At 58.4% G+C, this 22035-nt stretch overlaps 2 protein-coding genes across 2 annotated transcripts; one reads left to right on the forward strand and one right to left on the reverse strand.

Moving 5' to 3' along the window:
- Window positions 1-2235: 2235 nt before the first annotated feature.
- Window positions 2236-5698, forward strand: ABHD8 (abhydrolase domain containing 8). Its single transcript, XM_014054450.2, is given in 8 exon segments — window positions 2236-2469; window positions 2472-2804; window positions 2807-2966; window positions 3429-3599; window positions 4009-4202; window positions 4205-4224; window positions 5035-5050; window positions 5053-5698. Coding segments are annotated over 8 exon segments (1206 nt in total). The 5' UTR covers window positions 2236-2294; the 3' UTR covers window positions 5190-5698.
- A 3830-nt stretch (window positions 5699-9528) lies between these two features.
- On the reverse strand, window positions 9529-20267 carry ANKLE1 (ankyrin repeat and LEM domain containing 1). The gene is given in 15 exon segments (XM_087706068.1): window positions 9529-10156; window positions 10605-10729; window positions 11440-11536; window positions 11539-11612; window positions 11710-11869; window positions 12187-12399; window positions 12402-12446; window positions 12449-12491; window positions 12493-12620; window positions 12623-12748; window positions 13863-14447; window positions 16081-16171; window positions 16920-17025; window positions 18158-18316; window positions 20203-20267. Coding segments are annotated over 15 exon segments (2178 nt in total). The 3' UTR covers window positions 9529-9995.
- Window positions 20268-22035: the final 1768 nt, after the last annotated feature.

The following is a 22035-nucleotide window of genomic DNA, read 5'->3' on the forward strand; positions in this document are numbered from 1 at the left end:
CCTCAACAACATCTCCTTGGACGGGCGGCCTTCGCCGCCGGCGCCTCCCCCGGAGGAAGAGGCAGGGCGGACGGCGGCGGCAGCTGAGGCTCTCCCGGGGCCGGCGAAGCGGGCTTGCCCGGTGGCGGCGGCCGCCCATCCAAGGAGATGTTGTTGAGGAAGAAGAGGGCGGCCTGCCTCTGCCGGGCAAGCCCGCTTCGCCGGCCCCGGGAGAGCCTCAGCCGCTGCCGCTGCTGCGTCCTCCTCCGCCGCCAGCGTCGGCGGCCCTGCTCGGCCCCCCCGCGGGCTTCCTGCTGCCCTCCGCGGCTGAGCTGGACCCTTCCCGCGGGCTGCTACTGCTGGGCAGCCCGCTTTGCCCCGTGCCCGCTGCCGCTGTCAGCTGGAGGAGGAGGGCTACCTTTGGAGGCAAAGAACGAAGCATGTAGAACGCCCTTCTGTCACCGCGCTGTTGTCCCCGCGGTGATGACGCGCGATGATGACGTCGCGACTTTAGTGACGCGATTTAATCTCCGCTATTTTGCGTAGCGCGGTTTTGTCGTGCCACGCCTGGGTCTGGCCCACCTGTGTCCCCAGGGGCATTGTGACAGGAGTCGTGTCCCCCACCTGGCAGAAAGAGAGGTTCCCCCTCCCCCTACTGCTCAAACTCCGCCTTCCTGCTGCTGGACACAGGAAGCCTCAATTGGGAAGGGTCAGGAAGTAGGGACTGCTGGGGGGGAGGAGGCTCCAGCAGCCCCCCTCTTCTCCACCCACCCCATGCCCAATTCCCTCAGGCCACAGTCTCAGTATTTTTAGATTTAAAAAGGGGCAGGAGGGGGGGAGATGAAGGGGGAGGAAGAGAAAGAGAATGGGGAGAGAGAGAGAGAGAAAGAAAGAAAGAAAGAAAGGAAGGAAGGAAGGAAGGAAGGAAGGAAGGAAGGAAGGAAGGAGAAAGAGGGAGGGGGGCAAATGGAGAGAGAGAAAAAGAAAGAGAGAAAGAGAGAATGGAGAAAGAGAGAGGGGGGAGAGAGAGACAGAAAGAGGGAGAGAATGGAGAGAGAGAGACAGCGAGAGAGAAAGAAGGAAAGAAAGAGGAAGAAGGAAAGAAAGAAAGGATGAATGAATGAAAGAAAGAAAGAAAGAAAGAGGAGAAGAAAGAAAGGAGAAAGAGAGGGGAGTTAATGGAAGAGAAAGAGGGAAATAAAGTCAGAAAGAGAGAGAGAGAGAATGGAGAGAGAGAAAGAGAGGGAGGTCCATAGGCCAAGATCTGGCCATCTTTCTGAGTTGAGTCATTTTGGAGACCCCAAAGTCATTCCGGCCTCTGGGAGGGTCTCTCTTTTCTCTCCCTCACGGCCCCTCGGAGCATTTGGGAGATGCGGGTCCTCCTCAATTTACATCCATTCCTTTAGGACTGTTTGAAGTTAAACCTCACTAGAAAAAGAGACTTATGACCACTTTACCCAACTAGGTAACATCCTCAGTGCTAGAAAGGGAGGAGGAGGAGGAGGAGGAGGAGGAGGAGGAGGAGGAGGAGGAGGAGGAGGAGGAGGAGGAGGAGGAGGAGGAAGAGAAGGAGGAGGAGGAAGAGGAAGAGGAGGAGGAAGAAGAGGAGGAGGAGGAAGAGGAGGAAGGAGGAGGAGGAGGAGGAAGAAGAAGAGGAGGAGGAGGAAGAGGAGGAAGGAGGAGGAGGAGGAGGAAGAAGAAGAGGAGGAGGAGGAGGAGGAAGAGGAAGAGGAGGAGGAGGAAGAAGAGGAAGAGGAGGACTGTGGGGTCCTTGGTGCTCTCTATCCTGATTGTTTTCTTCCAGACCTTTCATTATCCTTCCCCTAAGCCTCTTCCTTCTCTCCACAAGCCACCCCTCCTAGTCCTGATGAGGTGACCTAGCTGGGTCACGAAACGTCTGGAAGAAAACTGCCAGGCTCAGAGAGCACCAAGGGCCACCCCCAAGTCCTGCCTCCCTCGCTGGCCCTTCTGTCTGCCTGGCACAAACAGCCCTGCCAGGGCCCTGGTGGGTCATTTTAGACATTTAGACATTTATTAAGATTTATAGGCCGCCCTTCTCCCTGAGGGACTCAGGGCGGCTTACAATCACGGGAAGGGGGTGCAATAATAAAAGACAGACAGTGAGTAAACAAGATAAGTAATAAAACACCAACTTGCATTCAACAGTCAACACTCGGGCGGGTAATTTAAGAACTTATCCCCAGGCCTGCTGGGAGAGCCAGGTCTTAAGGGCCGTGCGGAAGGTCTGGATGGTGGGTCTCCTCCTGACCAAGGCCCGCCTGGCCCCTTCTTTCCCCAGAAGCCCCGCAGCCACCATGTTGACCAGCATTGCCGACGGGCTCCTGTGCTGCCTGCTGGGCAAGGCATGCCTTGCAAGCAGGCGCCTGGAGCCCGTGGAGTCCAGCGACGGCTACAGCTTTGTGGAGGTGAAGCCCGGGCGGGTCCTGCGGGTGAAGCACGTGGCCCCCACCCGGCCCCCCGGCACGGAGAAGAGCCCCCGCAGACGGGCGCCGTCCACTTCAAGCGCCGCATCGCCCTCTACCGCAACGGCCAGCTGGTCATTGAGAACCTTGCCCAGGCGGGGCAGCCGGAGGGCCCGCAGAAGGTCCCCCAGGAGGCCTCGGAGGCCTCGGAGGCCAACCCAGCTGCAGGGACCCCCCTGGCCCTCAAACGCCGCCGGCCGAAGCCCAAGCGGGTGGTGCACATCGACTGCGCCCAGCACATCGGCAGCTGCAAGGGCAGCCACCGGGACCTGGTGCTCTTCTTCATCCACGGCGTGGGCGGCTCTTCCGACATCTGGAAGGAGCAGCTGGACTTCTTCACCCAGCTGGCTACGAGGTGGTGGCCCCCGACCTGGCCGGCCACGGGGCCAGCTCCGCCCCGCAGATCGCAGCCGCCTACACCTTCTACGCCCTGGCGGAGGACCTGCGCAGCGTCTTCAAGCGATACGCCAAGAAACGGAACGTCCTGATCGGACACTCCTACGGGTGAGGGGGAAAGAGGGCCGGGGAGGGTCCCCTGGGGTCTCCGGCAGGCAGAGAGTCCTTGACTTATGGCCAGAGCCAGAACTGATGAAGTCCCATGCTCTGGTTGTTCAGTGGGTTTCTTTTGCTGCTAACTGAAAATCACCCCAGTGGTCAAGCGATTCTGGCTGCCCCCATTGATTTTGCTCCTCAGGGGGGTTGCCAAAAGGCCTTCCGGGACCCTGCAACAGCCCCCCAATTGTAACCACGTGACTGGGGGGGGGCATTGCATCGGCCATACATGTGGGAAAGTGCCCCGTTTGTAATCTCAAACGGTCACTATATGGACTGCTGTCGGTGGAGGACTCCCTGCGTAGGCTGCCTCTGAACACGGAGGGTCTCTGCTTCCCTACGAGGGACGGAGAGGCCCCCCCCTTTCACGGCGTCTCATTGCCCCCCCTCCCCACGTGTGTCCCCCCGCCTCAGGGTCTCCTTCTGCACCTTCCTGGCGCACGAATACCCGGAGCTTGTGCACAAAGTGATTATGGTGAACGGAGGGGGCCCCACCGCCCTGGAGCCCAGCCTCTGCTCCATCTTCAACATGCCCCCCTGCGTCCTGCGCTGCCTCTCGCCCTGCCTGGCCTGGAGCTTCCTCAAGTGAGCCTCTTGGGGTGGGGTGGGGGGAAGGAGGGGGACACGGGGAGCCTCCCCTGGCACGACTGGGCTGCCCACCGGGCCTCTGTGGCTGCTCCGGTGGTGGTGAGGACAGCAGCCCTCGTTCCCCGGCCCCCACTTGCCCTGCCTGGCCTGGAGCGTCTGCAAGCGAGCTTCTGGGGGGGGGGGGATAGGGGGAAAGGTAGCCCCTTGGACCACGATGACTCCCCTGGCATCTCTCCCCCCCTGACCTTCCCGGGCTCTGCCCGTCTGTTTGGGGGCTCCGGCTGCCTTGAACCAACCCTCTCCTCCTGGGGGTCCTGCTTCTCCCTTGGCCCAGCCCTAAAGGTGAGGGTCTGGCCTCCCCCCTCCCCGGCCCACCATGCTGATCCCATGCCCTTCTCCCCGGCAGAGCCGGCTTTGCCCGCCAGGGTGCCAAGGAGAAGCAGCTGCTGAAGGAGGGCAACGCCTTCAACGTCTCCTCCTTCGTCCTGAGGGCCATGATGAGTGGGCAGTACTGGCCGGAGGGGGACGAGGTCTACCACGCCGAGCTGACCGTGCCCGTCTTGCTGGTGCATGGCATGCACGACAAGTTCGTGCCCGTGGAGGAGACCAGCGCATGGCAGAGGTACGGCTGGGGGGGGGGAGCCTCCCAATCCCCCCTCCACTCCCTCACTTTGGCCCCAGGGAGCCTCTCGATGGATTTCCCCCAGGCTTCTCAACGGGGAGGGTCTCCTTTGGTGCCCTGGGGGGGGGCTGCTTGGCTGAGATGCCCAGGAAGTGGGGGGCAGGGGGCCCAGATGCAGCAAGATTTGCTGGGCGAAAATCAGGGAGGGGCCTAGGAGAGAGGGAGGGGCTTGCAAAGAAGCCAGATTGCACCCAGGATTGCCCAGTGGTGCCCTTGGGGGGGGGGGTGTCTGGGTGCCATTTTGGTGGAGGCGGAGTCTGTCCAGTCGGCACAGTCCCTGTGGGAAGCACAACGGCCCTCCCCCATCTCCCCCCCCTCCCCAGTCAAGGTCTCACTGGAGGGAGGGGGGAAGGGAGGGAGGGGGGAAGGGAGGGAGGGGGGCAGGTTGCCATCTTGGTCACTTCCAGTTGTGGGTCAGAAAAGCTGTATCGGCTCAGAAATGTAGAGGGGCCCATGCCAGCCTCAGGTGGGGGCACCAGCTGCCTCTCCTCTGGGGGAGGGTTGCAGGCAAGGCAAGGGGGGCACTGCTTCTAGTTTGCACAACGGTGCATGTGAAACACACACACACACACACACACAAGCATTGATGTTGTCCTCGGCAGTTCAAGGCAGAATGCCGGATGCCAAGTGCAGCTAGAGAGCAGAGGGCGAGGCGCCCCACACACACAGCTGGAGGGCCTACTGAACCCCCCCTCCCTCCCAAGAGCCAACCTGACCCCCCCACCCCTCTTTTCGCCCCCACCCCCCCAGATCCTGCTGCTGGCCTTCTGAAGGTGATCGACGAAGGGAGCCACATGGTGATGCTGGAGTGTCCAGAGACGGTCAACACCCTCCTTCACGAATTCCTCCTCTGGGAGCCTGAGCCCCTCCCTCCTGAAGAGGGCCCCCCGGCGGGGAAGAAGTAGTCGGCGGATGGGGGTCCATCCTGAGGGTCCCGGGGCCACACTCCTGTGGCTGCCCCAAGGAGAGCTCCTTACGGCGGAGGCCGAGAGTCGTCACGGATGGGGGAGACGGTGCTTCGTCTCCCTGCTTGGGGGGCCCCGTAGCTGGCGTGCGGGGGGGGGCCCTCGAACCAAAGCACGGCGGGAAGCAGAAGTTTGGCCAGCACCCCAAGACTTTGGGCAGAGGACAGGCGGGGCTGCCTTGCTCCTCGCAGCAGGATGATGGGCTCTGGAGTCTCCGCAAAGGGATGCTGGGACTTCGTTCCTGATGCCTCAACTGGGCCAAGGGGGTGGGGGGCTCAGAGCGAGCATGGGGGGATGGGAAGGGGCCCACCTGGACCACTGACGTTTCCTGCCCCACCGCAGCTGCGTCAGAAGAGGCTGCGGGAATTTGCAGGCGGAATTCTCCCACGCTGCTGGTGGGAGGGAAGGATGTGGGGCCGAAGCCCCCCCTACCCCCCCAGGTAGCTCCACCCCCCTGCCTAGTTGTCTTGTCAGAACCTTCCCCAGCCTCTGTCCCCCCTCCCACTTCAAAGACGGGGGGGGCTGCACCCCCGAGAATGCTGGCCGTGAATGTGGCTGGAGCCCACCAGACGAGGGAGAGGCTGTCGCCCCCTCCCCACATCGCTTCTTTCCAACTTAGGAGATGCTGTTCAAGCCCAATAGGGGGGGGTCCAGATCCCTGCCACCCCATCCCCCCCCACACACACACACGTGCCCCCTCCCCCGCGGTGTTTGTAAATAAACTTTGTGAAACTGTATATAACGCCCCCCCCCTCGGGGGTATTGCAGGGTAAACTGTGCCAGCTGTCAACTTCCGGGCTTGGAGGGGGGGCAGCCGGGCACCAGCAGGAGAGTTTGGTGCCATTTGTGGGGGGTTCCTTCCCTCCCCTCCCCCCAAAAAATCTCTGCTTCGGCCTCGGCCTCCTCCCGGGAGTCAGGAGGCTGGGACTTTCACACGGGGGGGGTCTTTTCTCGGCCTCTCCCCCCTTGGGCATGAATGCAGCTGCCACTTCCTCAACTTCCGACCACAAGAATATTTGTTTGCTAAGCGGGACGGGGGAGTTCCGCCCCATTTTACAAAGTTCCTGAAGTTGTTAAGTGAGTAGCACCGTTATTAAGCAAACCTGGCTTCTGGCTGTCAGAAGGTCGCAGAAGGAGGGGGGGGAATCACCTGACCCTGGGATGCTGAACGGTCGTATAAGGCCCTGCCAGATGCCAAACGCCCCAATTTCTATCACGTGACCCCCCCCCCCAAGGAGGATGCAGCGGCTGTGGGAAAAACTGTCCCGCACCCTCCATATTTCTTTATTCCAGTGTTTCTCAACCTTGGCAACTTGAAGATGTCCGGACTTCAACTCCCAGAATTCCCCAGCAGTGGTTAGGACAGTGTTTCTCAACCTTGGTAACTTGAAGATGTCCCGACTTCAACTCCCAGAATTCCCCAGCCAGCGAATGCTGGCTGGGGAATTCTGGGAGTTGAAGTCCGGACATCTTCAAGTTGCCAAGGTTGAGAAACACTGTTCTATTCTTTCCTCCTCTCCCTCGCTCTTTTCAGTGGCAGGGTGGCTTCAAGCGGTCACTAAACAAGGAGTCGCAAGTCAGGGACTGCCTATTAAAGTCCTGATTCAGATCCTTCCCCCCCCCTCCAAACAGGGCACCCAGGTAATTTTCAGAAGGGGCTCCGTGGGGGGAATTCAGAGAGTCTTCCTGGAAAGACCCCGTTTTAATTTGGGGGCTCTCCCCACCCCCACCCCAACCAGGAGCTGCCGCCAGCTGGGGTCGGTTCAATCCAGGAGGAGCAGAGCCCCCACCCAGCATCAAATCAGGCCCCTATTAGGGTCTCCTTGGAGCCGAGCCATCCTAAGGCTTGGCCAAAAATGCCCCTATATCCATACAACCCTCTCCCCCCACTTCTTGCCTGGCTGATCACCCCCCCCTCCACAAGTCATTCGCCCCCCCCTTGGCAATCTCCATGCTTTCATGTTTTGCCAGGGATGAGGATTTTTTAGATGTCTTCGTGAGATGGCAGCCTGGGCATTTAGCTGGGCATCAGACAACGCAGGAAACCGGGGGGGGGGCTCCAACTGAAGGTCAGGCCAAGGGGGATTGCTGGTAAGAGAGGCCCCCCACCTTATTTTTCCCCCTGGACCTCAAAGACAATTTTAGGTGCAAAGCAGCATCTGTGCCACCTCTGTGCCAGCCAGTGCCCGCTCGCCCATCTGCCTCAGGAAGGGCTGATCTGTTCCCTCACACCAATTTCCCTGCCCCCCGCAAAAAAGGATGGGGAAAGCACCCCCCCTTTCTTTCCCTCCCCCCAATTTTATTCAAAGGATTAAAATACAAAAGAAAAAAATTAAGACATAACAAAGCTAGAGGAGAAGATTTTTTAAAAAATGAACTGAAAACACAAAAGATTAAAAAAAAACACCTATTTTCTCTTCTGGTGGGAACACTGGCAGACATTACAACAATAATCTCAGGGGTCCCAAATAGCACCCAAAATTAAATCAGAGTCGGAGGCAAAGGGATTCCTCAAAGTCCCCATTGATGAAGAGAGACATGTTGGCACATCTGGAAAACCCAAATCTGAAATCTTCCCGGTTTTCCCCACCCAGTGAAAGTTCAAGAGTCCTCCGGGATTGGGCGGCCTATAAATTCACTAACTAACTAACTAACTAACTAAATAAATAAATCCTGCCCCCCACCCCCACCCACAAGCCACCCCATGGTCCAATCTCCCACTGCCACGCTGGCAGCTTCCCCCCATCCTGTTCCGGTCAGGTGCAGAGGGCAGGGCAGAGACAAAGGATGATGACTTGGCTTTCTAGAAAGAATGTTGTTATGGCTACCTAGCATCTAACTCCGTACAATCCCCCCCCTCCTGTTTTCCCACCATAGAAAGTAGACCACCCCCCACTCCCATCCCAGGAAGCCCCCCCCCCAGGGGCTGAAAAAGATGGAGGGCCACATTTGCAGGGAGAAGATTCAACGGCTCCACAGCTGAACAGATAACAGGGGCTCTTCTTGCAAAAAGTGCAGAGAATAGCAACTCAGGCGGGGGTGGGGTGGGGGTCCAAACTTGGGAACTGACTTGTGGACTTCAACTCCCAGAATTCCCCAGCCAGCCTGGCTGGGGAATTCTGGGAGTTGAAGTCCACAAGTCTTAAAGTCTGAACTAAGGTGATTAAAGGCCGGGAAGATTGCAGGATTTGGGTCTGGCGAGAGAAAGAAGGACCAGGGAAGACAGGAGAGCAGCCTTCCAATATTTGAGGGGCTGCCCCAAAGAAGAGGAGGGGGTCAACCTGTTCTCCAAAGAGCCCCCCGAAGGCAGGACAAGAAGCAATGGATGGAAACTAACTAAGGAGAGAAGCAATCTGGATGAAAGAGAAACTTCCTAACAATTAACCGGTGGAACTGCTGGCCACCAGAAGTTGTGAGAGATTCATCGTTGGAGGTCTTTCAAGAAGAGACTTTGCTAGTCCTCAAATTATGACCCCGGGGTTTCTGTCGTCTGTCAGGACGGTCCTAAGTCAAGGCCGACCCAATTTTACAACTTTTTTTTTGTAAAGCAACTGTGGCAGCTGTAAAGTGAAGATTGCCGTCATTAAGCGAGTCCATTGTCCGCAGTAGAAACAAAGACGAAAGGCGGGAAATAAATTTAATAAAGAAGTAAATATTTCGTCTGAGAGGGACGGTAAATTAAAGGGACTTGCACAAAGGCCCAAAATGCGGTTACAGGATGAGGGAGGGGGGCGGGTGGCCCTTCGTCAGAACTTTGAATCCCAGCCCTAAGTACGTTTTGGGGGAGGAGTGTTCGTCAGAACCCGTAACAGCCACTAAGCCAGTGTTTCTCAACCTTGGCAACTTGAAGATGTCTGGATTTCAAGTCCCAGAATTCCCCAGCCAGCATTCGCTGGCTGGGGAATTCTGGGAGTTGAAGTCGGGACATCTTCAAGTTACCAAGGTTGAGAAACACTGTCCTAACCACTGCTGGGGAATTCTGGGAGTTGAAGTCCGGACATCTTCAAGTGGCCAAGGTTGAGAAACACTGCACTAAGCGATTGATCGTATGTCGAGGACTGCCGGTAAAGAGAGATGTTGCTAATCCTTTCCTTAATTGCACCCCCTCCCCATTTCAAGAAGGACCCAAGGAATCCAGCTCCCACTCGTCACATCCCAAAATAATCTCGTTTAATGCCCCCAGTCCCAGGGGAGAGGCAAAAGGAGAAATCTTTAAAAACACAGTGCAGTCCCCGAATTTTAAAACAAGCCCCCGCTGCCCCCCATAAAAAGGGTCCCACCTTCGTTCCCAGAAGAGGCGACTGGCGTTTCTTAAGGTGCAGGAAGACCCCTCCCAGGGTCCCCCAGGGACGGAGGGTTGTGGGGGGTGAGCCCATAGCTGCTCCTCTCTTGCTTGGGAAGGTCCTTGAGCCCCACCACTGCCTCGCCCTGCGACTCTGCGGAAGGAGGCCCTCTCGCACCACCTGACTGGACGCCACTGGGACCCCTGCCCACACCAGGCGTGCCAGCACCCAGCAGGGCTCCTGCAGGTCACCCCAAGTCACTTCCGAACACGGGTGCAGCCTTCCATCTCCGCTCAGCGTCCAGCGCAGGAGCTGGGGGATGAGCGATTCCGGAATCTGGGATTCTGGATTGTGCGAAGGAGGGATTGGTTGAGCCTCCCAGAAGAACTCCAGGCCCAGAGGGTCTGCTTGGGGGGGGGGGGGGGAAGAGGCCCTCCAGGGGCCCCTCTGCTCAAGGGCCACTTCAGATATCAGCAGGCCGCAACTGCCGCTCGCCCTCGCCCAGGAAGATCCGGAGAGCCCGGTGGAGGAGAAAGACCCCCAGGTTTCTCCGGCGTTTCATCGGCCAGCCGGCCACCAGGCCGTAGTAATTCCCCTTCTTCTGATTGGTCAGCATCTTCAGGCCTGGGAGGCAGGAGAGAGAGAAAGGTCTTGCAATCCCACCGCCAAATGCCCACTCTCCCAACGCCTGGGGCAGGAGGGTCTCAGGAGTGGGGGGGAGAGGGCTGGAGCAGATGTGGTCAGATGTTTAAAGAATAATGGATGAAACTCACTCTGCCTTGGGCGGGGGCTGGGATTAGAACAGGGGTCTCCAACCTGAGCGCCTTGGCAATGGGTGGACTCCAACTCCCAGAACCCCCAGTCAGCCATGCTGGCTGAGGGATTGTGGGAGTTGGAGTCCACCAGTCGTGAAGGGGCCAAGGTTGCACGCCCGGCTGAGGGATTCTGGGAACTGAAGTCCATGGGGTTCAGACATCCCCCCCCCCACCCAGGAAGAAGGGATCCTGCAAGGAAGAGGGAGGCCCTCCCCGTGTTCTGTGCCCCCCCCACACACACACCCCAGAGCCCTTACCGATGGCGTCCACCATGCAGGCCTCGCGGGTGTAAGCCTCCACAGGAACGACGTTCTGGAAGCAGTGCATGGAGACGACCCCCTGGCCCCCCGCCCAGATCTCCAGGATGTGCTGGACTTTGGAGGAGACCTGCAGGGCAGAGGGAGACCCGGGTGAAAGGGGAGGGGGGCCGCCAAGATGGACAGACAAATCCAGGCTCCCAAATTGCAGCCCCCCACTCCCATCAGTTCTGGTGGTTGGGGGGGGGAGACGCAGGAATTCTGGGGTTTGCAATCCAACCCCCACTTAGCCAGGCAGTCGAAGGTTTCAATACCAAGCAGCCAAAGACCGACCTCCGGGGATCAAAGCTAGACTCCTCCTGAATTTGGAAGCTCCACACTTGGAGGAGGAGGAGGAGGAAGGGAGGAGGAGGAGGGGGAGGGGGAGGGAGGGGAGGAGGAGGGAGGAGGGGAGGAGGGGGAGGAGGAGGAGGGGGAGGAGGAGGAGGGGGAGGAGGAGGGGGAGGAGGAGGGAGGGGGAGGAGGAGGGGGAGGAGGAGGAGGGGGAGGAGGAGGAGGGGGAGGAGGAGGGGGGGAGGAGGAGGAGGGGGGGGGAGGGGGAGGAGGAGGAGGAGGAGGGGAGGAGGGGGAGGGGGAGGAGGGGGAGGAGGAGGGGGGAGGGGAGGGGGAGGGAGGGGGAGGAGGAGGAGGGGGAGGTGGAGGAGGAGGAGGGGGAGGGGGAGGAGGGGAGGGGAGGAGGAGGAGGAGGAGGGGGGGAGGAGGAGGAGGAGGAGGAGGAGGAGGCTGATGAAAACCCCTCCTCAGAAGGTCCCAGAGCTGTTAAGCCCCACCCACCCACTGTCTTGCCGGCTTCCCCTGGCCCTCCCGGTGGTGGGTCAAGGCTTCGTAGAGGTGGCGGTAGGGCCTGCCGCGCGTCCCCTTGCCCACGTAGAGATGGCACGGACGAACGTCCGGAAGGCCTCGGCCGAGCTGAGCAGCTGGCAGCGGGCGGGCAGGTTCTGGGTCACCCTGCGGAAGAGCAAGAGCCACGAGACCATCAGCCACAGCCATGTTCCCCCCCACCCCCAGCCCCCTGCTGCCTCCGAGGGTCTCCTCCTCCTCCTACCTGGGGTCCAGCAGCAGGTAGTTGAAGCTGGACTTGAGCAGCCCCTCCCGCCACCGCCGGCTCTTGTCCGGCTGGTCAAACTCTGCGGCCAGAGCCATCTCGTCGGCTTTGGAGGCGGGGATGCGGTAGGTGCGCAGGGCAGAGTCCAGCTCGGCTGTGGCTGAGTACAGGGGAGGGTCAGTCCAGGACTCCGAGGAGGAGCGGGTCCTCCGGGACGGGGGGGGGCCTCTGGCGGGTCAAATCCCCCCCCCACATCTTGAGCTCCTCCGAGAAGAGGGTCAATCTGGACCACCACCCCTCCTGCTCCCTTAATGCCATGACCTCCTCTTGCACTCGAGACCCCGGCCCACCCCCCCAAGAACTCATCTCCCCCACTTTGCCCCCACCGCAATTTACTTTCCAAACTCTCTCCTTCCCCCTCTCCCTCCTCATCCCCCCAGGAGGGTCCCTTCCCCCAGCTTCCCCAGAGGCACCAACCTGCAGAGCCCCTCCGGGCGGGGGTCTCGGGGTCCCTGCTCAGCCTCTCCAAGAGCCGCACGTACAGCCTCCGTGTGAGGGGGGTCACCGGCCCCGGGTCAGCCCCCAACTCCCGCAGCTTTCGTGCCAGAGCTTGGTCGGTCAGGTGCTCCGGGTTCAAGGGGGCCCCTTCCCGTTGCCCTGCCTGCCCCGCTGCCCTCCTGACGGGCCCACGCCCCGCCAGTCGCAGAGGGGGAGGGTGTCTTCGGAGCCGCTGAGCCAGAGTCATCCGTGGTGGGCAGGTGCCGTTCGATGAGGGTCTGGCCCCTCTTCCTCGTCCACATAGAGGTGTTCCACGGGCTCCGTGGCACTCAGGCTCGCGGGGCGGCCCCCTGGCGACAGCGGCACCTCCTGGCGAATGGGGCTCAGCCTCCCTGGGGGGCGAGTGGCAGAGGGCCCCTCCCAGACAGCCGGCTGAAACTGACCCTGGAGGCCTTCTCCCCTGGCTGGGCCGGAGACCCCTGGGCACCCAGGGGCCCACCCTCGGGGTAGCCCTGAGCAGCGTCCCCCGCAGAGGCCCCTCCTGCCCTCCCGCAGGGGCCTTCCCCCGGCCCCACCTCCCCCCTTGAGCTGGCAGGGAGCCGCCCCAAGGGCTGGGAACGGCCGAGGGAGCCCTGCCCTCCCCCGCCTCCTCTGCCTCTCTGGCCGGGGGAGGTGAGCGACTGAGCGCGGCAGCCCCTCGGGTGAAGCCGCTCTGGGGCCCCTCCTGACTCTCCTGGGGCGCCTGGGCATCTCCAGGGACTCATCAAAGAGAGAGGAAGCGCTGGGGCTCTGCTGAGGAAGGGTCCCCGTGGAGGGGTTTTGGGGCCAGGGGGCCACAGGGCAGCATTTCCGATTCGAGGGGAGTGGGGAGTGGGCGACCTTGGTGGCCAGCATCATCGCCCGCAGCTGGGCATCCAGAGTGCTGGGGGGCTCTTCTCCAACGCTGTTAGGGGCCCACAGGGCCACCTCTGTGTCGCCCAGAGTGCAGCTGGGCCCAGGCGGACCCGAAACGACTCCTCTCTTCTGACGGCCAATGGACGGGGACGGTGTCTTGAGTGGACGGGCTCAGCTGCCCCTCTCCTGCCGAGAGAGCCGGTCGCGGCAGCTGCCCTCCCAGGCCCTCGGTCTCTGCCTCTCTTCCCTCGGCCCTGGCGTTCACAGGCAGCCCCCGAGTCTCAGCGGGGCCCCGGTCGCCAGTGCAGAACCTTCCCAAGGAGCCCCCTTCGGAAAGATCCGGGCAGCCCCTCTGGTGGGGGAGTCCTCTGGCCAGAGAGACACTTCCCCATGCAGGAGGGAGGCCCACCACACGAAACTCCCTTGCTGGCGTTGCAGCCACCTGTGGGGCCGCTAGGGGCAGCCCTCCCCTCTTCCCACTCATGAGCGCAGCCGTATCCTGGGCCTTCCACAGCACTGGGCCAACATTCACTCACGCACGAAAAATAGCGCTCCGTGCTGGCCGCTGAGCACCTGCCCAGAGACCTTCCTCTCGCTGAGCATCCGTCCAGAGTCCCGCTGACCCCCAGGACGGAGCCCGGCTCAGCCACCATCGTTCCCAGGTCCGAGACGGCTGTGGACTCAGCCAGGTGACCAAGGCAGGTGACGTCCAGCCCCTCCGATCCTCACTGAGAGGCCGGGAAGCCCACAGGCGTTGGCACCCGGTGGGGGACGGAGTGGGGCCGCTTCTGGGGCAGACTGGAGGCTGGCAGAGGGCAGGGCCTTCGGTGGGGATTCTGCGGTGTCCGATCCGAACGAGAGAGCCTCGGAGCCCACGAAAGGGAAGGGACCCCGCAGAGCCGTGTCTGGGCCCGGGGCTGAGCTGCACCCTCCCTCTGCAGCGGCCCAGAAGTCCCAAGACTGCTTCACGCCAGCGTCCGGCAGAGCGCGCCCCACCTCACCACCCCAGCGGGTCTGTACGTCGGCACGACTCGAGGCTGGATTCCTGGGGGGCAGGACGGCCTCGGGGGACACCGCCAGCTGGACGCTGAAATCTGACAGGTCCAAAATCGTGTCGCCCCGCCAGGAGTTCTCGGTGAGGAAGGAGGAGGCCGACCGGTCCTGGGTGCAAGGCCCGGGCCCACCATTTGGAGCAGCTTCCCCAAGCGGAAGGTCCCCGTGCAGACGGGCCTCCTTCAGGGAGGACAGTAGCAGTCTATCGGATGGAAAAGGGAGAGAGTCACACGGCCCAGTTTGCCCGGCATCTTCCGTTATGGTGGACAGGAAGCTCTCCGCTCTCCGCTGAGCTGCATAAAAGATTGGGGGGTGGGGGGGGGGAGAGAAATATTTGAAGCCTTTTGTTGAGATTATGTTTGGCAACCCCCAAAGTGCTTTTTCCAGAGGCAACGGGACTTTCTCTCTTTTCCCTTGAAGACGTTTCGTTTCTCCTCCAAGCAGCTTCTTCAGTTCTGGCCAAACACTGGAGGATGGGAGGATTTATATTCCTTCTGGTCAGGGGTGGGTTTCTCGCCCCGTTCCAACTGGTTCGGTTGGAACGGGGCCGGTGGCGTCCTCATGCACGCGCGCGGTGCACGCATGCGTACTAGCGTCTGCGGACGCTCCAGCTGCTCCTGGATGATCGCGCAGGCGCTGTATGCATCCTGCGCATGCGTGGAAGAGCAGAACTCGTCAAAACCGGGTAAGGACCGCGGGCGGGCGGGCGCGCCCTTCGCCGTTCCCGGAAGTTACTTACTTCCGGGTTCGGCAACCAACCGGTTCACAGGGACCGCCGCAATCTGGTTGAAACCCACCCCTGCTTCTGGTCCTCTGGTCGTCAGCTCTCTCTCTCTCTGGGAGTCCCTGAGGCCACCTGGGGGTTTACCTGGGCCCTGAGGGCCACCTGAATAGTGCAAATGGTGACCGCAAGGAATATAAATCCCTCCATCCTCCCACATTCCCTCAGAACAGAGGAAGCTCCTTAAGACGGAAAGCGAAACCTCTTCAAGAAAAAACTTAAGAAAGTCCTGTTGCCCCTTGGGGAAAAAAAAACACCTTTGGGACGATTGACAGTCTTTTCTCTGCTTTATTATTTTTTAGTTAAAGATAAAGAGTTACAGAGATAAAGATCCCGTCTTTCTTTATGCCATGTGTCGCCTGGGCACAAACACCTCTTGCAACACCGTTTCTCATTGGCCACATCTTTCACATTCATACGAACATTATTTCCCTACGTTTAGTAAATCAGTTGGCTTTTCCAGCAAGCCAGCCTGGCCTGAACAAAACGAAACAAATTATTGATCATTGTTAATTTTAATTCATTTTTTTTTAATGTTATTGTCAATTCTAATTGGGTTTGTTCGGGATATTCTATTTAATTTTTTTTAAAAACTTTTGTATTATGTGTTTCTTTTAATGTTGTACGCCGCCCTGAGTCCTTGGGAGACGGGCGGAATATAAATCTAATAAACCTAAACAGTATATTGAGCATTTAAACCTTCTAAAACTCTCCATTTTTCTTCTTAATATCTTCTAGTAATATCACATTAACATTAAGCATTATTCTCCTCATACACATACTAACAGTTTTCATCTTATTTACATCTCTAAGTGCATTATCTACTTATTTTTTTAGCTTTCTTCCTTTCCAAACTCCTTTTTCTCTCTCCCACCATTGGCAAAATGCTTCCCAAATCATATAATATTCACTTTGCTCTTTCTCCTTAATTGCTAATGTTAATCCGTTCGTTTCTGCACATTATAATGTTTTCCTCCCCGCCTTCTCATCCGTAGGGATCTCTACACTTTCCCAATGTTGTGAAAACACAATTCTAGCTGCACTTAATACAGGAACGATTAAGTATACGTCCCCCTTTATTATAAGCTTCAGGTAGAGTGGATGACTGGCAGTCTTCAGAGATACGACGACGGGCAGACACTTACGGAAGCTGCTGTTCCACTCTGCGTCCTGCAGGATGTTGACACAGGTTTCGTTCCCATGTTCCACAGCCAGGTCGAAGGCCGTGTTCCCATCCTGAGGTACAAAGGGAAGTCAGAATCAGCCAGTTTGGGGGGGGGGGCTGCTGCCTGCGTTCTCCCTGCCGGGGGCTTCCTTCCAGCCCACCCCCCAACTCCCCAGATCTGGGTAAAGTCCAGGGAAGGGGTCAGTTCCACCAGCATTGCAGCCTAAGACCCCCCTGGTGCTAGGGTCGGCCCTGGAAGGGACTCTCTGTGGGGCAGAGGCGCCCCCAAAGCCCCCTCCTCGGGAGAAATGGGTCTCCTGTTCAATGGGGCAGAAATCAGGAACTGGGGACGGAGGGGAGAAGGGATTTACGATCAGAATTTCAGATGGACGCTGGGTGGAAACGGCAAGACTTATTGACCGCTTCACAGCCCGCTCTAAGCGGTTTACAGAGTCAGCCTCTCCCCCCACGCCCCCCCAGCCCCACCATCTGGGTCTGCAATGCCCCTTCGCTCCGTTTAAATCAGGGGTGTCCAAACTTGGGATCTTTTAAGACTTGTGGACTTCAACTCCCAGAATTCCCAGCCAGCCATGCTGGCTGGGGAATTCTGGGAGTTGAAGTCCACAAGTCTTAAAAGATCCCAAGTTTGGACACCCCTGATTTAAATGGAGCGATTTAAATGCTTTGGGGGGGGGTTGCCGGTCGCAGGGCTTGTGGGGCAGCGGAGTCCACAATCTCCCCCCAGAGGCGTCCTAAACGGAGGCGGAGGAAGCCCCCCACCCCCCTCCCCTTCCTGAGGAGAGAAGCCTTTGGGCCCACCTGGTCTTGGAGGTGGGGGTCGCCCCCCTCGGCCAGCAGGAGCCCCAAGCAGGTGGTGCATCCCCAGGAGGCAGCCACGTGGAGGGGGGTGAGGCCTTCCCCAGATCTGGGACAAGAGAGGACATGGGCAGAATCTTCCTTCCTTCCTCCTTCCCCTCCCTCTTCCATCTCCTTCCCCCTTTCTTTCTTTCTTCCTTCCTTCCCTCTTTTCTCTCCCTTCCCCTCCTCTCTTCCATCTTCAAGTTTTTGGAGCCCAATGCTTCTCCCGGAAAAGGAGCCTCCCTCCCTCTTTCCCCCCCTCTTCTTCCTTCTCTCTCTCCATCCCTCCTTCTGCCTTTCTTCCTCCTTCCCCTGCTTTCTTTCTTTCCTTCCTCCCTCCCTCCCTCTTTCCCCCTCCTTCCTTCCTCTTTCCCTCCCTCCCTTCCTCTTCCCCCTCTGCTTTCTTTCCTTCCTTCCTCTCTCCCTCCCTCTTTCCCCCTCCTTCCTGTTTTCCTCTCTCCATCCCTCTTCTGCCTTAATTCCTCCCTGCCCCTGCTTTCTTTCTTTCCTTCCTTCCTCTCTCCCTCCCTCTTTCCCCCTCCTTCCTGTTTTCCTCTCTCCATCCCTCCTTCTGCCTTAATTCCTCCCTCCCCCTTTCTTTCTTTCCTTCCTCTCTCCCTCCCTCTTTCCCCCTCCTTCCTTCCTTCTTTCCCCTCTTTCCCCCTCCTTCCTTCTTTCCTCTCTCCATCCCTCCTTCTGCCTTAATTCCTCCCTCCCCCTTTCTTTCTTTCCTTTCTTCCTCTCTCCCTCCCTCTTTCCCCCTCCTTCCTTCCTTCTTTCCCCTCTTTCCCCCTCCTTCCTTCTTTCCTCTCTCCATCCCTCCTTCTGCCTTAATTCCTCCCTCCCCGATTCCTTTCCTTCCTTCCCCTCTCACTCCCTCCTTTCCTCTTTCCCTCCCTCCCTTCCTCTTCCCCCTCTACTTTCTTTCCTTCCTTCCCTTTTTTCCTCTCTTCCTTCTTCTCTTCCCTTCACCCCTCCCTCCCTGCCTTTCCCCCCTTCTATTACTATTCCTTTCCTTTCTGCTGGTGGGTTCAGCTGCCCTGGTCCTGGCCAGAAGCCCCCAGACCCATCCTGCCTTTGCTCAACTCAAATCCCTTTCAGGCCGGGGTGGGGGGTGGGGTCTGCTCTCCCCACCATCACTCTGACCCCCCCCACCCCCCCGTGTGTTCTCAGGGAGGGAAGGGCCCCCCTGCGCCTACCTGACGTTGGGGTCTCCCCCGTGCTGGAGGAGGAGGTGGAGGAGGCCACGTATCCCCTTCTCCTGCTCCAGGCCGGCAGCCAAGTGCATGGGGGCCACGCCCTCCTCCGGCAGGACCAGGTTGGGGTCAGCTCCCTCCCGGAGCATGGCAGCCACCATCCTGGAAGCAGAGGGAGGGGGGCTTGAAGGAGGGAGGGTCCCGGCAGGTGAGGGGAGCACAGGGCCACCTTCCCCTCCCCTAAGAATCACTTTAGGCTCCCTTTAAATGTACACAGCAGTAAAATGCAGCTCTCAAAGGCCCCCTAAGTCAGAAGGGCTGGGGGGGGGAGGGGGAGGAGGAGGAACCGGCTGCCACTTTAGCAGCTGGCTCAGGAATTCTGGGAACGGAAGTCCGTAAGTTGGAACGTTGCCCACAGCTGCCATATTGCAGTGGGACCGACTACATGCCCTCTAAGGCCCTTGCAATTCCAGCAAGAAAGGAGAGCTGCAGGATTACAGTTCTGATGACTTTGCCCTCCCCCCCCCATGCAAGAAGGAAGCTCTCTTTTCAGGGAGGGAGGGGGGGCTGCTTCCCCCGAAATGCCCTGCACCGCCTCCAACTTTGGCCCATCCTCCTTAGCCTAACCCTCTAACCCTAGTGGGTCAAACTCACGGCCCACGGGACGGATTCTGCCCCCCCCCGACCCTGCCCAGTTAAGCAAAGGGGGTGGGGGTGGGGAAAGTCCTGGCCATGTGCAGAATCCAGCAGGTTCTGGCCAGTTCTAGAGAAATTTCCGTAGTGGAAAATTGAGTAGTTCAAAGAACCGGCAAATGCCACTTCTGGCTGGCCGCGCCCCCATCTACTCTCTGCCTCTCAAGTCCAGCTGATGGGGAGGGAATGGGGATTTTGCAGTGTCCTTCCCACACCCCGCCCACCATGCCTTGCCCACCACGCCCACCAAGCCCCGCCCACAGAACCGGCAGTAAAAAAAATGTGTCTCCCACCACTGGTCACGTGACAAAGTTTGCCACGCCTGCTCTTAACCTAAGCTCCTCCCTCACCCCAAACCAGAGGGACACATTAAGCCAGTGATGACAAACCTTTTCGGCACCGAGTGCACGCACACACACACACACATCACGCCTGCAACCTGGAAGAGGAGTTCCAAAGTGGGGGGGGGGGTGTTTGCGCGCCAGAAAATAAACTTCCGGTTTCCAGCACATGCATGCACACGGTCCACCGAGACTCCCGGTCACTGTCGTGCACGCGTGTGCAATGCGTGTGTATGACTATGCACAATGGCCAGCTGATCGATGCGCGTACATTCGTGCCAAAAAACCCAGAAGAGGAATAGGCGATGCCCCGCGTGCCAGGCAACATGGCCCCGCGTGCCATTTCGGAAAATTATTCTCCAAAGCACCAGAGGGCAGGACAGGAAACAACGGATGGAAACTAATCAAGGAAAGAAGCAACCTGGGATTTAGGAGACGCTTCCTAACAGTGGGAACGATTAACCAGGGGAACAAGCTGGCCACCAGAGGCTGCGGGGGGGGGGGGGGGGGGCTCCAACACTGGAGGTTTTCAAGAAGAGACTGGATTTGTCTGAGATGGGGGAGGGTCTCCTGCTTGAGCAGGGGGTTGGTCAAGACCAGAGGTCTATCAAAGCTGGCTGGAGAATTCTGGGAGTGGAAGTCCACAAGTCTTAAAGTGGGCAACTTTGAAGAACTCTGGTTAGACCAGGGGGTCTTCAAAGTTGGCCACTTTAAGACTTGTGGACTTCAACACCCAGAGTTCCTCAGCCAGCAAAGCTGGCTGAGGAACTCTGGGAGTTGTAGTCCACAAGTCTTAAAATTGCCAAGGTTGGAGACCCCTGCTGGCCAAGGCTCCTTCCTGCAGGCAAACGCAACACCTGTGCAGGTGGCGGAAGCGCCTTTGCACCCGGGAATCCTTGGCAAAGCGAGTTTCCGGGCGGGGCGAGGGCCGCTGGCCCACTCCTGTTCGGAGACCCGCTCTTCCCATTGCAAAACCCGCAGAAGCCACGCGAGCCGCATCCACGGGCCACTTACGCGTCGTCCTGGCCCCGCAGAGCCCGGCAGAGCCGCGCCGCCAGCTGAGAAGCGCTGTGCTCCATGGCGCCGCAAGGGGGCGGCCGCGGGGAAGGGAGGCACACCTGTGCCGGGCAGTCGCGGGCACGCATGCGCACTTCTCCCCCAGCGGCCTGAGCGGCGTCTTATACCGCCTCCCGGAGACGGGGAACGGGGGAAGTCGGTCCGCTGAGTCGGTCGTGAGGCGGACGAGGCCGATCGCGTCAGCGCGTCCCGGCCCGGCGTAGCGAACTCATCTCGTTCGGTGGTCAGTGGCCATAGAGTTTCCAAAGCCATGAAGTCCAACACGGCGCCGCCATCTTGTTCCCGGCGTTTGAAGCTTCCCTCGGAGTTTTCATTGGCAGGCCGCGGTAATACGTCACCGCCCTGATGGGCTGCTAGCCTATCCAATCGGAGGTGATTGGCTAGAATCCCAACTCTCCCGCCTCTTTTCCCACCCCGTCCTATTTCTTGAATGGGTTCGGACAGGATTGGCTCACTCACAAGAGCTGATACCCAATTTCATCTCTTTATTTTTTAAATGTGATAAAAGAGAACTGGCCGATTTAGTGACACCTAATAAAAGAATTCAGATTCCTTAATAAGTTTCAGAAGCTCCAGTCACATTAAACCCAGCATTATTATTAATTATTATTATTAAATAATAATTTAATATTACGCTGGATTTCCTGGAAAATGAATCAGAAACGCTTTTAAATGCGTCCCGTTTGCTTTTACGTATTTTTGCATCCACTCTTATTGGAACCAGCATTTCTTGTTTTTCAAGCTGCAAACTTTAGTTCCCTCTGTTGTTACCTGTTTTAATTGCTTCACCCTCATTGCAACCTCTTTATTATTGCAATCCAGGAATCCCAATATAAGCTGCTGGTAGTGGAAATTTGCAAAGGCAGCCAAAACCAGTTCCTAGTTCTCGGGCCCCTTGAGGATGGGTGGACTTCGGCTCCCAGAATTTATGCCGGCTGGGGAATTTTAGGAGTTGAAGGCTTCCCATCCTCAAGTCACCAAGGGTGAGGAACACGACCTCAGATGGAAGATTTTTAAAAAATGACTTTGTTAGAAGCCGCCCTTGATTCCTCTTATTGAAACAGTTCAGTTTTACCACCTTCCTTGCCACGGTTGTTAAATGAATCACTGCCATTAGGTGAGTCACGTGGTTGTTAAGTGAGTCTGGCTTCCCCTCTGACTTGGCTTGTCAGAACGTCGCAAAAGGGAATCGCGTGACACCTGGGCTGCTGGGGACCGTCGTAAGTACGAACCAGTCACCGTGTCCGGATTTCGATCTCGTGACCACAGGGGTTGCGGCAACGGTCATAGGTGAGGGAAATGGTCGTAAGTCTTTTTGCAATGCCGCTGGCTGTAATTTCAAATGGACGCTAAGTGAACTGTCGTAAGAGGAAGACTTAAATGTACTGGGCAACCCGCACAGCCTGAAGAGGATGCAGCTTCCATCCGTTTTCAGGAGGCCGGCAGAACCCGGCAGCCGAAGAGCTTCTTCCCCTGCTGTGGGTGGGCAAGGGGTCCTCGCCCTTCTCAGCCCCTTAAGACAGTGTTTCTCAACCTTGGCCACTTGAAGATGTCCGGACTTCAACTCCCAGAATTCCCCAGCCAGCGAATGCTGGCTGGGGAATTCTGGAGTTGAAGTCCAGACATCTTCAAGTTGACAAGGTTGAGAAACACTGTCCTAGACACTGAATTGTTTATACGCGAATGCTGGCTGGGGAATTCTGGGAGTTGAAGTCCGGACATCTTCAAGTGGCCAAGGTTGAGAAACACTGCCTTAGACATTCAAAAGAA

Source organism: Thamnophis sirtalis, unplaced genomic scaffold (assembly GCF_051295495.1).
Source record: "Thamnophis sirtalis isolate CommonGarterSnake01/CBP01778 unplaced genomic scaffold, rThaSir2_p1.2 scaffold_1, whole genome shotgun sequence".
Classification (NCBI taxonomy): Eukaryota; Metazoa; Chordata; class Lepidosauria; order Squamata; family Natricidae; genus Thamnophis; species Thamnophis sirtalis.